At 43.0% G+C, this 19,766-nt stretch overlaps 1 protein-coding gene across 1 annotated transcript in view; it reads right to left on the minus strand.

The window, feature by feature from the left end:
* Window positions 1-6,519: 6,519 nt before the first annotated feature.
* FTO (fat mass and obesity associated) overlaps window positions 6,520-19,766 on the minus strand; it is a 410,630-nt gene continuing 397,383 nt past the window's right edge. Inside the window, exon 9 of the mRNA XM_011946598.1 lies at window positions 6,520-9,194. Within this exon, the coding sequence (XP_011801988.1) occupies window positions 9,041-9,194 (154 nt within the window). The 3' untranslated portion in view covers window positions 6,520-9,040. The remainder of the gene's footprint in view (window positions 9,195-19,766) is intronic.

A 19,766-nucleotide genomic window follows, 5' to 3' on the forward strand; every position in this document is an offset into this window, starting at 1 on the left:
GCTGACTCCAGCTTTTGATTTTACTACGCTTGACCTGCCAGTGTTCTGAACGATGCATCTTGGCCTCTTTGACGTTAATATCCTGCATCATAAATTTCAGTGGCTTTAATAATATGTAAAATCACCAGTATCTTGTGGATCTTTGTGACCCATGGAAAAAACAATAGCACACACACTGTTCTGGAATAACAGAGGTTCTCGTTTCCGGGCTCAAATTTTGAGGGAGAGGCTGTTTCTGTTCTTGTAAGTGACCTGGAACCACCTTCTTCTTCAACATGCTTTAGGATGTTGAAGGTGAACTTGGGAGGAGGGCTTAAGAATGTTCACAGTCTTCCCAAATCTCAATACATACCAGAAACTCGAAATCCAATTTCTATAATTCACCTGAAATAACTTCTCCCATCCGGACTTCCATTGCCCCATCTATAAAATGGGTGTGACATATTAAAAACTGCTCCTCGGGGTATGTGCCTTTGCAAATGTGGTAACTATTGCTTCTTTCACCACGCTGCACTCCTATCCTCAGGCTCGGTATTAAAATGAGCAAAGGACAGAAACCAGAAATGCTGATTAACCATAGGGTTTTGAGGACAGGGACCTTGTGGTGCTAGCAGAGTCTGATTTTTAGGAAGGAATCAACAAGTGTGTTGGCTAAGACTGAAGAGTCAATACTATGAAGAGCTGGCAATATGGCAGCCCAAAGAGGGCCTGTGGCCTTGGCTACCTTCCTCATCTGGCCCTTCCAAGGTACCTTCAGCTCACCAAGCTATGTCCCAGTGAGGATGCCCCTGACACAGCCACACATCTATTGCTTTCTTCTAGGTACAGAGTTTTGCTGGCTCAAGGCTGTCAAATTCACTTTGATTTTGGCCTCAGCTGGGCTTCATGCTTTCAGAACAATTTCTCCCACCGCCTTTCACTTGACGTCCTTGGCAGGGATGCCTCTCCCATTCTGCACGCACAGCTCACTTAATGGGCACAAAGAAATCGGAGAAAGCTCAGGGAAAAAAGAAATAACAACCCGACCCAGTCTAAACCTTGGGAAATCGAACAGGGTCTGCATCTCTTTGAAAACTATACACAGACATTTCTGGTCGAAGTGAAACCATGCTTCTCGCAGAGGGCTGGAGACAGCAAATGCAGCCTTAGTCAGACGCAGTTAGTTTCAAACTTATGTTGCTGCTCACAGGGAGAAATCAATGTACGGTATATTAAAAACAATCACTGCAGCCCTTAAATGATCCAATAGTTTAGCTTTGAATGCATTCAAGCTAATGGGGGCTTTAATGGTTTCTGACAGATCATTTCATTGATCAAGGGGCATGCATGAAATATACTGCCTACTAAACTCTGTTTTGATTTTGAGAAAAGAAAACTAAACGTCTATGGTAAACATGGCTTGATTGTTCACATGTTCACTGAGATCCCTCTGAGCGTGGCCCTGGTCGGGAACAGAGGAGGGAAGGATAATGGGAATCCTATATACCTGGCTTGCTTCTCTCCTGACTCTAATCAAGGCATAATCAACTAGAAACCTCTGTCTGCAGAGTTGGGGGCAGGGGGAAGGATGGTGACCAGTGGTCCAGTTTTCTGGGTTGGATGAGTTATAAGCCACAGCTTTGGCTGCTCTGAGAAACTGATTCATCTCTTGCAGGCCTTGGAGGTTTGAAGGTTAACTGTGCTGGTATCAACGTGGAAAGCCAAATTCCCTATTTGAAAGGATAATCAGGTTTTTCAGTTGGGGACAGCAGTTTTGCAAAGAAGCAAACGAAATCATGCTCCTCTATCCATGTGTCTGGAGGCTCCAAGATTGTTTTATGAAGTGCTGAACGTACCTCTACTCAGGAAAGGCAGTTTTCACAGGGTGCATGGAGTCTGAAAAACTTAAAAGAGGCCTTAACATGATTCATTGAGACTATTCTTGTGCAAGGGAGGTTTCTATTTCTCCAAGCCCTGGCTGCCTGCTGTGGCTTTAAGAGTGAGCCATATACCGTTCCTGTGTCAGACTGGTCTTGCCTGATCAGAAGTAATGAATGTATATAGAAATTCTTCCATTATCCACCCAAACTAAATTGGTTTCACAAAATGAATAATAATAATTCCTCTCCCTTGGACTTGAGTAGGACTTTAGCATTTACAAGCCCTTCTCCAAATGTTATCTCCACCTGCTAGCTGCACAGTCGTGGTTTTACCTGTGGGGATGGATCTGGCTTGTGGACCCTCTCTCCTTCTCTCGGAGGCTGGGAAGGGAAGAAGGGTGCCCTTGAAACTGGCACCACGAAGAGAGTGATCATGTGTGGTCTTTGTTTAATCTTTAACACCAAGCAAGGCTTGTGGAGGGCCAGGCATAGTGGCTCACGCTTGTAATCTCAGCGCTTTGGGAGGCCGATGCAGGCAGATCATTTGAGCCTAGGAGTTTGAGACCAGCCTGGGCAATGTGGTGAAACCCCATCTCTACAAAAAATTAGCCGGGTGTGGTGGCAAGTGCCTGTGATCCCAACTACTTAGGAGGCTGAGGCAGGAGGATGGTTGAGCCCATGAAGTCGAGGCTGCAGTGAGCCATGATCTCACCACCGCACTCTAGCCTAGGTGACAGTGAGACCCTGTCTGAAAAAAAAAAAAAAAAAAAGAAGACTGCGAAAGAGCTTCATGCCGTTATCACTAATGAAGAGGGTCAGAACTACCCAAAGCACACAGGATCTGGAACCACTGAACTTCTCCTAAACTTCCCGTAGAATGGTCTTGACCCTTTTGGCCCCACCTGTAGGGCACCTTGCTGTCCTAGACCAGTACTTCCCATCTCTCAGCAGGAAACTACTGCATTTACCAGATCAGAAACAAAGGGAAACCCCGCCTGCTAGAAGTGCTTCATTTGTATTGGTGCCATGTTTAGTCAGTGGCTTTTGTAAAATTGATGAATTTTGTCTAAAGGCAAGTGCAGACAGGCAAACAGATCTGTATCTGCTGTTATCCATTTAGCTTGACACACATGTGCAGAGGAACTATTTTACCTCAATTCTTTCAGGATTGATGAAAAGTAAATGCGAGCAAAGTCATGAACTGCATCATTGGAAAAGAATCACTGAATCTAATGCTGGAGGTTAATTAATGCTTCCCTCCCCTTGAAATAGACTGACCCTGGTACTTAGACATTCAGAGTCAATAAACAATTGTTGTACACAGATCATCCATTAGAAGGTGATGGCAAGGATTTTTTTTTTAAGCAAATCTAAAATTGCAATGGGTGACCTACTCCCACTGTAGAAGTGGGAGTCCTAAAGCATCATTTTTCATAATATCTCATTTATAAAAAGTTCCATGCCATCCGCCTCGCGAAAAATGGAAGCTGTGAAGAGCAAATGGGATAATATATGGGATAGTGACACAATATTCTTCTTGGACAAGCCACAGCTATCTTTAGTCCCTTTGAATATTTTGGTCCGGATACCACAGATCATATTTTTCATCATCATAACGTACATGCGTGGAGTGAGTTTTGAGTACCAGACATGACATGAATCGCTTAACATGGATGGTCGCAGGGGACAGAACAATCCAGTGAGCTAGGCATTATCATCATCCGCATTATATAAACACAGCCTGGAGCACAGAGGGGTTTAGTGATTTGCCCCAGTCACAAGGCGACCACTGTTATCACAGGAAACTTTGTTAATAATGATAGCTAGTACCTCACTGAAGACCTGTATATGCCAGGTACTGCGGGAGGCATTTTAAATGCACATTAACTTATTGAACCTTCACAGCAACCTTAGGTGATGGATTACTACTATTCCATTTTGTAGACAAGAGAACAAAGGTTTGAAGACGTGGTAGAGTGAGGATCACACACAGAACCAGGACTTCAACTCAGGAAACCTCTTCTGCCACTCAGGAATCCAAAGATTTGGAAAGTCTGATGAATGACAGTGGGATAGAAAGAGGGGAGGGTGCAGAAAGGCTCAGTTTCCAATGTAGGAGGAGGATTTGGACCAGAGAGCAGGAAGGACTTGGCTGACAAGGTTCCCAGAGGTGGGAATTAGGACCGTCCTGGGAGCATGGGGCCGTTGGGACACAGGACTATGGGAGCAGAGCTGCCCGGGAACCAGGGTGGAAAGCTCTCTGGTCCTTCTAGCCGGGATCTGGGGGGCACTCGTGGTTCTCCTTGTTAGTAAGAGAGAATGGAGAAACAGAACTTCAGATACTTTCCTGGAGTTTCCAGGAATCTATCGGGTGTCTCAGGTGAGCGAGAGAACCAGGTGAATGCCTTCTGACAACCCCCCCAAACCTGCCTCCCAAACACAGCAGCGGCCCAGGGGTGCCCTTGCTGTCTTGCAGGAAGTCATTCTTAGCCGGCTCCCCTCCTCCCACCCATCCTCTGCAAGTTGCCTGCTTTCCCTACAGCCGCAATCATCACAACACGCCTGTGCCTTCTCTCCCCTTTATGGTTGTCAAATTGATTTCACCACCGCGATACCTATGGCTGCCAATGAAACTTAATTAAAAATACCATTTAATCACAGAGTAACAAAGGCAAACGGGATAAACGGCATTACCACTTCGGCGCATTTTAATCCGCACCGTTCCTCTCCATCTGAATCTGTCTGGATGAGAATTGCCTTTTCAAACCAGAATCCCCTTGTCTTCCATGCACTTGCCTCTGACAGATCTCCAAAATAAACAGTATTTAGCGTGGCATGGATCCAAATGTATGCAATTTGCCCAGTGGTAAAATCAGCCCTAACTAGAGCAAGAAAAAAAACAAGTTGCATTTGAAAATACCTTCCTTCCCTCGAAGCATACAAAAAACTGTCTACTAAACGTGGGGTCCGTTAAACACGGCCTATGGACTCTCAATTCCGGCATCCCTCGATTCAGTGAGTGATGGATTTTGAAGCTGATTACTAAAATTGTGTCACCAATGATGCCATGACCCTGCTCTGTCATGTCTAGAAAGCTCTGAGGGGCTGGAGCCTGCCAGTGAGGGCGGCAGGAATGGATCCGCCGGGGTGTGGAGAGGAGGTGCTGTTTAGAGTGAACTCAGCAGGTGGGGAACCTAGAGGGGCCGCAGGCCATCTTGAGATCTCACCCAGCCAGGGGGGACATCCCCAGTTGGAAAGCTGCTCCTTTGGATTGAGCCGTTTGCTCTCTCAGAAACCCTCTGGAATCCAGATAGAGCGATGGTCTAAAGCATAAAAATATCTCACCAAGTTACTTCCATGCCCTTGCTGCTTGAAACCCTTTCACGCTTCCTGGGGTGTGTGGAATAAAACCCGAGCGGCTCCCGCCTGCTCTGCCCTACATCTCCCCTTCTCCCCTCCTGGTCTTCTCGGCTTTGGGCTCAGGGCCCTTTTCCTTCCTTGGGCATCCCTCCCAGGGCTCTCCTGCCTGGGCCCGCTGTCCCCTTTCCTGGGAAGCTCTTCCCGACCACCTTCCTTCCCCACAGCCTGATCGAGGTCCCCTTGGTCAGTCACCATCTCCTCCTGTCCCTCTCCCAGTTGGTTCCCTTCCTGGCACTTACAACCACCTGGAACACTCTAGTTATTGGTTTGCTGGTTACTGTCTATTTCCCCACTATGGGGTAAGTTCCTGTTTTGGTCACTACATATCCCAGGGCATCCACTAGCCTGGGAGGCAGAGATCTGTTTTGGGTCCCCAGGCTTGCCCCACTGCTAAGGCTGTGGTCAACACCAAGAAACGTTTGCGGGAGGAAGGGAGGGAGGCAGGGCAGTCAGTAGCACCTCAGTGCAAAGAGATCTCTTAGATCACTTTTCTCAAGATAGCTGGGACCACAGGGAGGACTGGCAGGAAAGCAGGAGGGGGCTGCTGCTGATGGAGGTGGTCTGTTATCCGCACACATGGGGGGGAAGGGTGCGATTTCTAAGCCTGTGCTTCCAGGAAAGTCCTTCTCCAAATCACAGGGCAGAAGCAAGCCTTCCCTTGACCCTGCAGGATACGAGTTCATTGTCATTGTCCGCACCAGCCGCCTTTTTATTGGATCTTGCCTACCTCCTTCTACCCACCTGAAACCTCCCTGGAGAGAACATGAAATCCTCAAACACATGCTCAGTGAAACTCACCATTTCTTTTTCTCTTGCTCCATGGCCCAGGCTGGAGCGCAGTGGCATGATCTTAGCTCACTGCAACTTCCGCTTCCCAGGCCAAGCGACTTGCCTGCTTCAGCCTCCTGAGTAGCTGGGATTACAGGCACACACTACCACACCCAGCTAATTTTTGTGTTTTTAGTAGAGATGGGCTTTCAGCATGTTGGCCAGGCTGGTCTTCAACTCCTGACCTCCAATGATCTGCCGCCCCAGCCTCCCAAAGTGCTGGGATCACCGTTTCTTTACAGCAAATGTGATCTCACCTTTCGGATTCACTTAAGGTAGTGATTTCTCCAACCCTGGTGCACATCCCCTGATTCCACCTGGAGGACGTTGAGAACTAATTCCACCTGGGCCCCACCCAGGCCAGTGAAGCTGGCTCATCCATGCAAAAGGAAAAAACAGCAGAATCTCTCTTGGTTTCTTATCTCATCCTTTTAATATTTTTATTGGATATGAATATTTTATGATGCACATGACATTAGTACAAGCAGTCTACAAATAGAGTTCAATAGTCACACACATATTGGGGTGAGCACAAAACATTTTGACTAGAGGGGTGCAAGCAAGCAGGTTTGGAGAGCGCTAACATGAAGAGGTGACACAGGTCAGGTTCACAATTAATGACAAAATGGAGAAAAAGAGGGAGTATGGCAAACCATAGGCTGGGTCATGCCCCAACTCGCAGTGGGAAGATGCTATTTAGCTTGTTGCCATGCGAGGATGGGGGCCTAGGACTACTGGTGTTCTGAGTTCTAAAGAAAATGCAGGCCTTGGCTGGGCGCGGTAGCTCACGCCTGTAATCCCAGCACTTTGGGAGGCCGAGATGGGTGGGTCACGAGGTTGAGATAGAGACCATCCTGGCCGACATGGTGAAAACCCATCTCTACTAAAAATACAAAAATTAGCTGGGTGTGGTGGCACGTGCCTGTAGTCCCAGCTACTCACAAGGCTGAGTCAGGAGAATCACTTGAACCTGGGAGGCGGAGGGTGCAGTGAGCTGAGATCGTGCTACTGCACTCTAGCCTGGTGACAGAGTAAGACTCTGTCTCAAAAAAGAAAAAAAAAAAGAAAATGCAGACCTTTTAATTTTATGTGAAATCTCCCATTTTTAAAATATTGGCACCTAATGGAATATAACAAAAAATGAATATCATAGGGGCTAAAGAAAACACTGGGCTGGATGGCCCGAGGGTGCCCCATCTGTGACTTTCAAACGCCACGCCCTCCTGGTCTATGTTATTTCATTTAATCTCTGTGATGACCCTGTGAGACAGTGCTTCACTTCTCTTTTACCAATGCGGAAACCGAGGCTCAAAGACACCAGGGGATGAATCCAAGGTCTGAGAGACTCGAGTCTCAGCACGATGAGATCCTGGTCGCTTTGCTTAACAAGACATTTCTGTGTCTATTAACTGCATGGGAATAAGTGCAGGCCGTGAACCACTGCAATTCTGGTGGCACGAAAGAGTTTATTCTCAGTGCACCTTCAACGGGCAAAAGCTCTTCAACTTCTCAACTACTGTGAACACCTACACCAGAGGGCAACAGGCTGGGGAGAGGGGGGCTAACTATTCTCACGATTTCTTGGGACATCAGTGGGCAGGAGCCAGGTCGGAAAGGGAGAGATGTGTTAATGGCATCACAAGACAAAACTGGCGGAGGGGTCAGAAAGAGAGATGAAAGCATCTACATCCAGGTCAGTTCACCCACACATAACAGTACTAGAATTTCCTGGATATTTGACTATGTGCTGGAAATTGCTCTAAGTCTGTAACTAGAATCATCTCACTTAATGTTCACCTTGGGAGTGGTGCCTTTCATGTATCCCCATTATACAGATGAGGAAACTGAGGCACGTTAACATACCAAAGGACACAAAGCTAGTGGGAGTCTTAAAGCTCAGGTTTTAAACCCTACTCTCGCTTGTCTCTCTGAGTCTCCAATGTCATCAGGATGGGCCACTGAGGTTCTTCAAACCTCAGTTCCACCTGTTATTACATAAGAATGAGGGACTTACAGAAAAAATAATACTATGCTGGTGAAATCCGCGGAATAATGTAAATAGGGCTGTGTCTCTTTCAAGAGATCAGGGAAACTCCCTAAAGACAGGATATCAACTTTATTTTAATTGTTAACATCTCCTTCCTGTGCGCTGAGCATAGAACTCAAAGCTCAGGCTTTTACTTAGGTTCGTCTTAGAGAAAGGAAAGAGGCCAATCTTCAATGAGTCATTTCTCTTTTAGTTTCTTTGCCTTTGGGGATAGAGGCTACAGAGGAATGGAAAGGAGAATTCCTGCTCTCAAACTTTTTATAGAAGCGTTGTCCAACAGGACTTTCTTCGATGATGAAAATGTTCCATATCTGTACTGTCCATACAGCAGTCACTAGTCACATGAGGCTATTAAGCACTTGAAATGTGGCCAGGGCAACTGAAGAGCTGCATTTTATATTAAAATTAAAACTGAATTTAAATTGAAGTAGCCAAAGCTAGCTAGTGGCTACCATATTGGACAGTACCTATGGGTGTGGTGAGAAACTGGGATGTCTCTAAGTTCTGTCTTTCCCCAGAGGGCTGGGTCCACTCCAGAGTCTCTGAAAAAGCTTGGGAAAGAGGAAAGTAGGTTAGGCTTTGTCACACGCTGGGCTTGTTCCTGTCGCCTGCCCTGGACCTTGGGGGCTGAATGGCTCACATTTTAAAATCTGAAGAATTTTTGGGGAAGAAGGTCCTGTTTAACACCAAATCAGACTATCACACAGGGTCATTTTTAAACATTTAAAAATTCATGGGCACCATTTCCTAGCTGTTTTAGATTGGGACCCGGGTGCTACAATCTAGGGGCCAAGAGAAGTCTCCGCTGCCCTTGCTTAAGCCCGTGACAACACTGGAGGAGAAAAGCCGATCTCTTTTTCTCCTCTGCCTGAGACTTGTGCTCCTTCTAGGGTTTTGCTTCCAGAAGCTGACCTCTGAGTTCTGAGACGATGTCTGTGAGATCAAACGGCAGAGGCATCGAAACGTCATCCTTTTCCCAGTATGGCCGACATTCTGGCTTCTGATCAGCAGGTAAAGTTCGGGCAATTCGCGACTGGCACCTGGAAGAGTAACAATAGGAAATTAATCCATGGGAGGAAACCCCCAGAAGACCCCAACCCACAGGAAGCTTGGAGCAACACCGGCCAATGCTCCAAAGACAGTCCTCTGGGGTGAAGGTCATGGCGATGACTGAATGAGGCTACAGGCGGAACGCAGGTGTTTCTAAGAAGGAAGGCTGTTCCTGATGGTCTGGGCTTCCTGTGCTTTGACTCCCAGATTTGTATCATCTCAGGTGGCTGCGAAGAAGCCAATCATCGGGGAAATTCAGTTACTCTGCCTTTAAAATGGTGAATTATTTTTTCATTATCTCAACTGTTATTTAAAGTGTGTGATTAAGCCATTATCAGATTTAAATGTTTGTGGGATTTCAATGTATTACTAGATTACTGGGAAAGATTAAATTGAATTTACTGCATTAAAACGTCCAAGAATAGATTAAACAATATTACAGGCCGGGATTGACTTTGGAGATCCTGGAGATTTACAAGTGTCCCAGCTTGCTGTGCTCAGAAAAAGGCGCTCCAAGGAGAGACCGATTTATAAGGATATATGCAAATAGAGGTTAATAATCATTTCCACTGATGAAGAGGTGGGAAAAACTTCCACAAAATTAAATTAAGAGGCTAGCAAGAGTTAGTCCCTCAGGAAAACACTTAAATCACGGTTTTTATTGAATGGATTATTCATCAATAGTAGAGAAATTAATTATGATATGAAGCTAAATTATAGCCTCACAGGAAAAAAATTGGGGCAACATTCTCACACCTTGGCAGGCATCTATCTCTCAGAGAGACTGGCTTATTTAAAAGTGACCTGGGAAAACTCAGTGGCTTTAGCTTTATTTATCGCAAAATGAGGATCGGAGAGAAGGAAACAGATTGCAATAAGGAATGAACCATTTCTCCACTCTCCTGGAGTACGTGGTAGTGAAAATGTGTGGACCAAAACCAAACACTATGAGGACATTTGGGACAATGCACACGTGCCTCCCTCCACCCCCGCCATCTCTGCATTTTTGTCTAAATCAACTAAAAAGTCATGCTCACTATATGTCTTCTGATTGTGTAGGACTGACTATGAAGAGATCAAAGAATGGAAGATGCTGGCCCCATTTCCAAGCCTGATGGTAGAGAGGGTTCCTAACTGAAAGACATCTTCTTCTCTGGGGAATTATTAATGGTGAGGGGATCCCCCCGGGAAAACATACGTCAACTTTACACCTATTTTCGCGTGTGGTTAATTGCTACACCGGCATCCTATGCACTCAATCCGTCGCACATTACACATAACATTCTAATATATCTTCGGCTCTCTGCATCAGGCCCTGATAATAGCGTCTGTTAACATGCACTAAGTACTATTATGTAGCACATCACTTCATAAATAATAAGATTAGCTGACCCCGGGGCCTCAAGAAGAGTAATGTGTTTAAATGTTCTCATTATTTATTTAAAACAAGAATTAAAGCAACAGAAGCTGCTTTTGACAATCCTCTTAGCATAAATATTAAACTGTTTGCACTGATAAGCTACACACTGCACTGAAGAACAGAGGGTGCGTTCTGCAGACTACTTAATCATAGGTGTTTGAGACCATGCCGCTTGCTGTCATGGTTCTGAGGGTGCATCTCTGTAGTTCTAGAGACAGTCTCTAAACCACTTGAAAGGGATGTGGGGGAAATTAATATTCAAGGAAAGCTGCGACTAATTACAAAGGAATTCTGCAAAGCTTTTAAAATTGTGCTTTCTCTCTGTCTCAGAATCCTGGAGTAATGCTCAATTTACTGGATAGGGAAAGTTATTCCAAATGGAGCATTTCAATCTCACAGTGGATAAATTATCCATGCACACATTATCCTGGCTGGCAGATTAAAGGGCTATGATAAGTGTCGATCCACCTAGAACATCATAAGGTTTGTAGAAAGTCAATAGAGATGCTTTTTCACCTGTCAAATGGGTTTTGCCTCCGTACTTTGTGAAAGTATTAAACACATTGAAGCCTGCTGCAGAGGTTTGCTTATGCTGTGTTGTACAAGTTTCCCAATCCCGATGGCTTTTCTTTTGGGCAAAGCTGTTGCAGGTTTCGGCTGTTATTCTTCTCATCAGAGGACTGGCTGGGGCTAGGCATGGTGACTCACACCTGTAATCCTTTGCATCCTGGTAGGCCAAGGCAGGCAGATCACTTCCAAGAGTTTAAGATCAGCCTGGGCAACATGGTGAAACCCTGTCTCTACTAAAAAATACAAAAATTAGCTGCGCACGGTGATGCCCACCTGTAATCCCAGCTACTCAGGAGGCTGAGGCACGAGAATCGCTTGAACCCGGGAGGTGGGGTTGTAGTGAGCCAAGATCGTGCTATTGCACCCTAGCCTGGGCAACAGAGCAAGGCTCTGTTTCCAAAAAAAAAAAAAAAAAAGGAAAGAAAGAAAAAAAGACTGGCTGGTATGAGAAGTGGCTCCTTTGCATTCAAGCTCTGACAGACAAGCTGTACACAGTCACTGCATCCATCTGGGTCAGGAGTAGAACTCTTTGTTGGGTTTCTTCAGAGCCTTCATTCAGAAATTTCAAGATTGCTTTAAAATTTTTTCTTTAATGTCCAGTGTTCCTTGCCAATTTCCAACTGATAGTAATAGGGGCCAGGAGAGGGCTTGTTATTGGAGGTGATGTATTACCCATGAAAAAGGACAGACATCCCTAACTCAAATGACATTGTGTGATTTAGCATCATGCCAGCCTACAGAACTGATAAAGAGAAGGCTGGGAATTACTTGAAGGCACATCTGTCCCCCTTTAGGGTTTCATTTCTTTTGCTCGGGTCACTCATTCTTCCTTCTTGGATCTGAATTTCCAAAGATGGGAAGCAGGGAGACTGCAGCATGGTGGTAAAGAGTGTGTTCTCTGTATTGCCGGAGTTGCTGCTCTCCAGGGCCATGATATCTTGGGCAGGTTTTGTTACCTCGCTGAGCCTCAGTCTGTCAAGTGGTGATGGCAGTAATAGTATCTGACTTATGGGGTTGATGTGAAGATCACATGAATTAGATGCAGAAAGTGCTTAGAACATTTCCTGGCACATAGCAAGCGCCCAATACCCATTAAATAATCTTATCACTATGGTTACTTCTACTCCAGGTACCGGTGGCAGATGAGAAATGCCAATGAGAGAGCTGCCTATTATATTATACTTGGGCTGTCTCCTTCCTTCATACTAACTGGGTGCGGAGCCTCTAGACGGACTCCTAGGGGAAGCTCTGGGGATACAGGAGCAGCTCTTTCTGGCTTGAATCAAATTGCACCTAAGGCTGGATCCTATCACATTGTGACATCCCAAGACCCTGAGGCTTATGTATTCAAGCTGCTACGACTCTCCAGTGTCAGGCTAAAATGTTCAGATTCAGAAGAGATCAACAGTTGTTCCTGAAGACCTAGGATTGATAAAAGGCACTGGCGTCTGGCCTTCTAAGTGGTGGTTGTTCCAGACTGATTTTTGCATTTACAGGAAATAAAGTTGGATTGTTTCTTAGCACACAATACTCTATAGTCTCTTATAAAATAAAGGGGCCCCAAGTTGTCTCATGAAATGGGTAAGAAATACTGATTGGGATGGAAATTTATTGTCCTGTATTTACTCCCACCTTTCCCACCAACAGGATACTAATTTTCCTGTGGGATACCTGTTATTTCCCTATCCTTCATGACTTGATGTGGGTGGGACTAGCTCCACCTCTACAGCCAGAGAAGAGCCTTGATTGGCTTCAGCTACATCAGTACATCATGCTCTCCTAGCCACAGGGAGTGGTTTAAGAGGAGGCATATGACCCAATATGAGGCAAAATCAAGAGACTAAATCAGAGGACTGGTATGGGAGCTAAAGGAAAAGACTTTCTCCTCTCCTGGCCTATGAACAATTAGGATGTGTGATGTGGAACTGCCATCAACATTTTGCTGCCATCCAGCAAGGGGTGGATCCTGGACCATGCTGTTTGAGTATGTGGGTCATGCTTCACTTAGATGTTTCAGTTTCATGAGACTTTATTGTCTGAATTAGGTTTTTCTGTAAAGAATCCTAGCTGATATGCTGGCCATGCTTCCTTTCTCTCAGTTATTTCCTGCCTTTTACCACATCCATTGCCTTTGCCAAGTGGATTCAGGTAGTCTCTCTAAGCTGAGACGTTGTGGCTGATACAGTGTAGTGTGTGCAGAGAATACCTGGGTGTGAACCCACGAAAACACTGACATTTGGTTTCGTTTCAAACAGTATTTCTATTTGGGACAGATTTCTGCCCAGAAAACAAGAGAATGCTGGTCCATCCACACTGGCCTTTGCATGAAAATAAGCCAGTTTTCAGGACTAAAGCTGGATAATGTTGCTAAAGAAAGTTAACACGATTCCCCTCTCAGTGTCATTCCCAAGTCCTACTGAACCCAGCTAAACAATAAGAAAGTTACAATTTCCCCTTTCAATCCTGTCCTCTCTAATCCTATCCTAAGGAAAAATCCCATTTTTAAAAATGTTTGTTGGGTTAGCAAATAAACTTGGATCTGTTCAGAAAATACTGCCCCTTTCATGAAGCAGTTCAAGGAGAGCAAAGGAAAATAATACATACATACACAAAAAATATTGTATACATATGCTTTATATATATACCTATTACTTTATATATAAGTATTTCAAATATAATAAATATTATAAATATTTTATATATACAAATTTTATACAATATACTTTATTACATGTTATATATAATATGTAATGTAAATTTATAATATGAATTTAGGAGGAAGAGAGATAAAGTATATATATAATATAGTATGTACATGTACTTTTAATATATTATATATTATGTATTATGATATATTTATATACAATATATTTATTATATATAATTATAAATGACATACATAAATAATTACATACAATATTGTCTATACAATAAGTAATTATATATTTATTAAAATATACAATTATATGTATTTATTATTATACAATTATATATTTTATATATTTAATATATAATTATATAACATATATAATCGTAAGAATTATATAATTTTATATATTTATTATATAATTAAAATTATATATAATAGTTATATCATTATATATAATACTGATATGATAAATATAAAAAATATATAATTATATCTAATATATAATATATAAAATAATTATATAATAAATACATATAACTATATACAATATATAGTATATTACATATTATATGTGTATATAAAGTATATATATAATATATATACTTTCTCCTTCCTAAATTCATATTATTTTGACTCAAAGCACTGTATAAACCACCTCCTAAAACTCTCAGCTACTTAGGAGTGGTTCTCCCTGAATGACCTAGTGACGTAACAGGAAGCAGCCGAAAGGTGTCACACTGGCTGGCTGCCAGCAGATTGTCCAGAAGTCCCCCCGACCAAGGTGTAACTCATGAAGGGCTTCACTGCCCGCTGATTTCCCCCAGGGCTGCACTTACATTTAGATGATCGGGATTGCAGCTACATTAGTGAACACTGGTCACCATGCTAAAATTAACCACTTTAGCTAAAGTGTGTGTTAATTATGGGTATGCAAGCAGTCAATAAAAGGTTAATGCAAAAGTCAAAGGATAAATTTCTTCCCTTATTGCATCACTTCACAGACTAAATGACTAACATTATACTTTGTGTTTTTAATCAATAGGTTTTACAGTAATGTGCTGGCCATTGATTTTAAGAAAACATACACGGTCTTCTTCCTTGTCCCTAAATTTTGCAACAAATAAAGAAGGACAGGTAACATTTCCATTACTCTTGATGAAATGATAAAGATTTCAGGAGAAATGGTTTCTGCTGAAAGATTCATCAGAATAAGCAAGTGTAACACACATACACACACACACACACACACACACACACACAGAGACTAGAACTTGATGGAGAAATATTACCAAGCATGGGCCACTGAAAAGATAACAGAAATGAACTCGTAAGAGGGAATTCTTCAATGGGAAAGAGGAGAACAACTCCTAATAAAAATAACAGTTGCATTTTGTACAATGTTCAAATGTCCCAAATAATGTCGATCCACAGCACTGCTTCTTACTTTCCTAATAACCTAGGAGAGATGGCAGAGGTAGGTATTTGGATCCCCAGTTTGAGTGAGGGCTGCCTTACTCAAGGTTTGATGGAATGGTGCGCAGGGGAGCCAGGGCGGGTCAGACCCCTGGACATCTGGCTGGCTGCCCGTTTCACTTCGTTCCATCTTTTTCATGGATTTCCATTTGGACTAAAATGGATCCTGTCCATTGACTAGTCAGCTATTCTTGTCAAATTTAGATATTTAGGACATTCCAAATCATTTCAGAGGAAAGAAGCAAATGTTGTTTTTACCTCCAGTTTCTAGAAGGACTATTATTATGTCAGATGACTGATAAAACCTAGTTTTCTTTTTTTCATTCTTTTGATGGTGAGGCTCTTACAGCGTAAATATCTACAGTCTATAGAAATAAAAGATACATGTTCAGCTTCTGAGGGCATAAACTATCTCTAATTATTGATATATTCCCTGGGTGACCTTGAGAAAAATATCTCAACCTCTTAGTTTCCTCAACTATTACACTGAAGTTAATGCTTCTCTGCTTTACTGGGTTATGTGAAGATAGAATCAAATAACATATATAAAAGCACTGTAAAATATGTAAAGTACCACATAAATGTATAATTATGCCTCAATATCCCTTTTCTTATGTGATACAAGTCCTATTTTTAAAACCTAGCTGATCATGCAACATTGGCCAGAGGGCTTGTAACGCTTGCAAATAAAAATGAAAGAAATCACACTTGTAAAGAATAGAGCAGTTTAAACAGACAGCTTCATCAGAAAATACCCAATGTTTAAAAGTCTCCTCTTCTTTAAGTCAGTGTTTTTTCTGGAATTTGAATTTAAGGAGTTGACAGTCACTTGGCCTAACGCTGAGTAGGAGTCTGTTTGAGGGCATCAGCTACGTGATAATGCATTCTCCTAATGCACCATAGCATAAGCCAATACCAAGGCTTAAGAGGCCTCAGGAGCCAGGCGCAGTGCTTCACACCTGTAATCCCAGCACTTTGGGAGGCTGAGGTGGGTGGATCACGAGGTCAGGAGTTCGAGACCAGCCTGACCAACATGGCGAAACCCCGTCTCTACTAAAAATACAAAAATTAGCCAGGCGTGGTGGTACGTGCCTGTAATCCCAGTTACTCAGGAGGCTGAAGCAGGAGAATCGCTTGAATCCGGGAGGCAGAGGTTGCAGCAAGCCAAGACTGTGCCACTGCACTCCAGCCTAGGTGACAGAGCGAAACTCCATCAAAAAAACAAAAAAACCAAACCAAACCAAAACAAAACAAAAAACCAGGCCTCAGGTAGAAAACACTGGTATTACATCAAATCCACATGAACCTGCAAAACCCACCTGCCAGGATCAGCATGAAAAAAGCAGGAAATAATGATGTCATAGGGCAACAATCCTCTCAATGGCCTTACGCTTTAAAGGGAGCGTGAGACCAATATGGGACTTTAATGTCCTCTGTTCAATTCAGTATCTTGAGGGTTCATTTCACTCTAATGTGTATTTGTGTGGCAACCGTCTTGCCATACAGAGTGATTCAGGGTTTAAAGATAAGTATTTTTCCTGTTAACATGGTATCTAAATCCCTGCCAGTACCTGATGTACAAATTGAAGGGATTTCCATGTATAATTCTCACCTCTACGATGCCTACCTTAAGTGCTACATTTAAAATTTAACCTCAAGGAGGAAGCCACTCCATTGCGCTGTTTTTCATAGTCTCACTGTGTTTTGCTCCAAATAATCTGTTATAGTGAGTGGTGACAAAACTATGCAGTCTAGTTTATAATAATCTTTCCCTTGACACTCTAAATCCTCTGAAAAGAGAAGAACAAGTTAATGAATTTGTAATGTGTCTTCTTGGACTTTTGTCACTATCATGGCACTGTGGACAACTTGACAAGTAAATGGCCACCCAGTCATACTTACAGCTATCATAACGGTCTACTCGGACAAAGGTGGCTTTATCAAGTCAGCATGTCAAATAACTCAGTTTACCTATTGCAGAACCACTAAACCAAACCAATTCCTAAATGAGTTTTCACAAAAGACACGTTCACTTTTTCTTTGAAAGGCTTTTAACCTCTTGCCTCTGTTCCTCATGTTAATGTTTCCAGATCAGTAAAGTCAACACACATCAGAGAGTGAGGAAAATCCAGACTTTTCCCCAGGGGTCAGCTTTTTTTCCCCCCTGGGTCAATACATCTTTTTAGTAGTTATTGTTCTTCAACCACGACCACTTGAGAAGCCGGGTTTGGCTTAAATTCTAGTTGTATACACATCTACTTTTTGGCCTCAGGCTTCTGGGAAGAGGTGAGAAGTCCAACACAAGATAGGCTGTTTAGGTGCTTTAAAAATGCTTTAACTGCCAAATATACCCGAAGTGCTTTTGAACACCAAGATAACACCATTCAGCCACATAAATAACCATCCATTTTTCAAGAACTCTTTCTTCCTTTCTTTTTCCGAGACAGGGTCTCACTCTGTTGCCCAGGCTGGAGCACAGTGGCACAGTCATAGCTCACTGCAGCCTCCAACACCTGGGCTCCAGCGATCCTCAGCCTCCCGAGTAGGTGGGAGTACAGGCATGCATCACCACATCTGGCTATTTTTGTTTTTGTTTTTTGTAGAGATGGGGTGATGGGGTCTCCCTTTGTTGCACAGGTTGGTCTCAAACTCCTGGGCTCCAGTGATCCTCCTGCCTTGGCCTCTCAAAGTGTCGAGAATATGGGAACGAGCCACCACGCACAGGCAAGAAATCTTTCTTCCATTTAGCACAGAGCCTGGATCTTGGCCAATCAGTATAATTAGAGTCCCTCCTGTGGGTCTGTGCCGTCCTGCTGCCTTGGAGAAGGGGACAGTGCAGGCAGTGCCCAGCTGCTGTCAATGGCTTATGTTCTCCACATTTGTTTGGAGCTCAAAAGACATCTTCTATATAAACAATGGTTTTCACAGTTCCCAATTCTTTTCCTCAGCGCCTACACGACCTACAGTTTGTCTGAAATGTAATATTAATAATACTATATAGTACAATAGCCATGAACGATCAGGGCTTTTTGTTTGGTTTTGAGATGGGGTCTCACTATGTTGCCCAGGCTGGGCTGGAATTCCTGGACTCAAGTGATCCTCCTTTCTCAGCCTCTTATGTAGCTGAGATTACAGGCATGCAAAACAGTGCCCAGCTTATTGTTATTTTTCATGAGATAGAACATTTAGAGTTTCAACTTGGGATTCCAAGAAGAGATTTCTTTTGGTAAAGGTTTCCCATCATCCTGGCCATGGAACCAGAGTATCTCACTGTAAATCATGGTTAAGAGCTCCCCTGCTTTTGCTGTGATTGCTTTTGGTGTCTTTGTCATGAAATTTCTGTCCATTCCTATGTTCAGGATGGTATTGCCTAGTTTGTCTTCCAGGGTTTCAAAAGCAAAAGTTGACAAGTAGGATCCAATTAAACTTAAAAGCTTCTGCACAGCAAAAGAAACTAAACAGAGTAAATAGATGACCTGCAGAATGGGAGAAAATATTTGCAAATTATGCATCTGACAAAGGTCTAATATCCGGCATCTATAAGGAACATAAACAAATGTACAAGAGAAAACCCCATTAAAAAGTAGGCAAAGAACATGAACAGGCACTTTTCAAAAAAAAAAAAAACAAAAAAAAAGCATACATGCGGCCAACTAGCATATGAAAAAAAAAGCTCAATAGCCCTGATTATTAGAGAAGTGCAAATCAAAACCACAGTGAGATACCATCTCACATCAGTCAGAATGGCTATTATTAAAAGTAAAAAATAACAGATGTTGGCAAGTCTGGGGAGAAAAGGGAACACTTATACACTGTTGGTGGGAGTGTAATTTAGTTCAGCCATTGTGGAAAGCAGTGTGGCAATTCCTGAAAGAGCTAAAAGTAGAACTAATATTCAACCCAGCAATCCCATTACTAGGTATACACTCAGAGGAATATAAATCATTCTGCCATAAAACACATGCATGCAAATGTTCACTGCAGCACTCTTCACAATAGCAAAGTTATGGAATCAACCTAAATGTCCATCAATGCAAGATTAAATACAGAAAATATATACACCATGGAATACAATACAGCCATAAAAAAAACAAGATCCACATATACACCATGGAATACAATGCAGCCATAACAACAAGATCATATCTTCTGTGGGAACATGGATGGAGCTGGAGGCTATTTTCCTTAGCAAACTAACCCAGGAACAAATACTGCATGTTCTCACTTATAAGTGGGAGTTAAATGATAAGAATCTATGAACACAAAGAAGGAAACAAGAGACACTGGGGTCTACTTGAGCAGGGAGGGTGGGAGGAGCAGGAGCAGCAGAAAAGATAACTATTGGGTACTGGGCTTAATAACTGGGTGATGAAATAATCTGTACCTCAGACTCCCATGACACATGTTTACCTATGTAACAAACCTCCACACATACCCCCAAACCTAAAA

This window comes from Colobus angolensis, unplaced genomic scaffold (assembly GCF_000951035.1).
Source record: "Colobus angolensis palliatus isolate OR3802 unplaced genomic scaffold, Cang.pa_1.0 Scaffold251, whole genome shotgun sequence".
NCBI lineage: Eukaryota > Metazoa > Chordata > Mammalia > Primates > Cercopithecidae > Colobus > Colobus angolensis.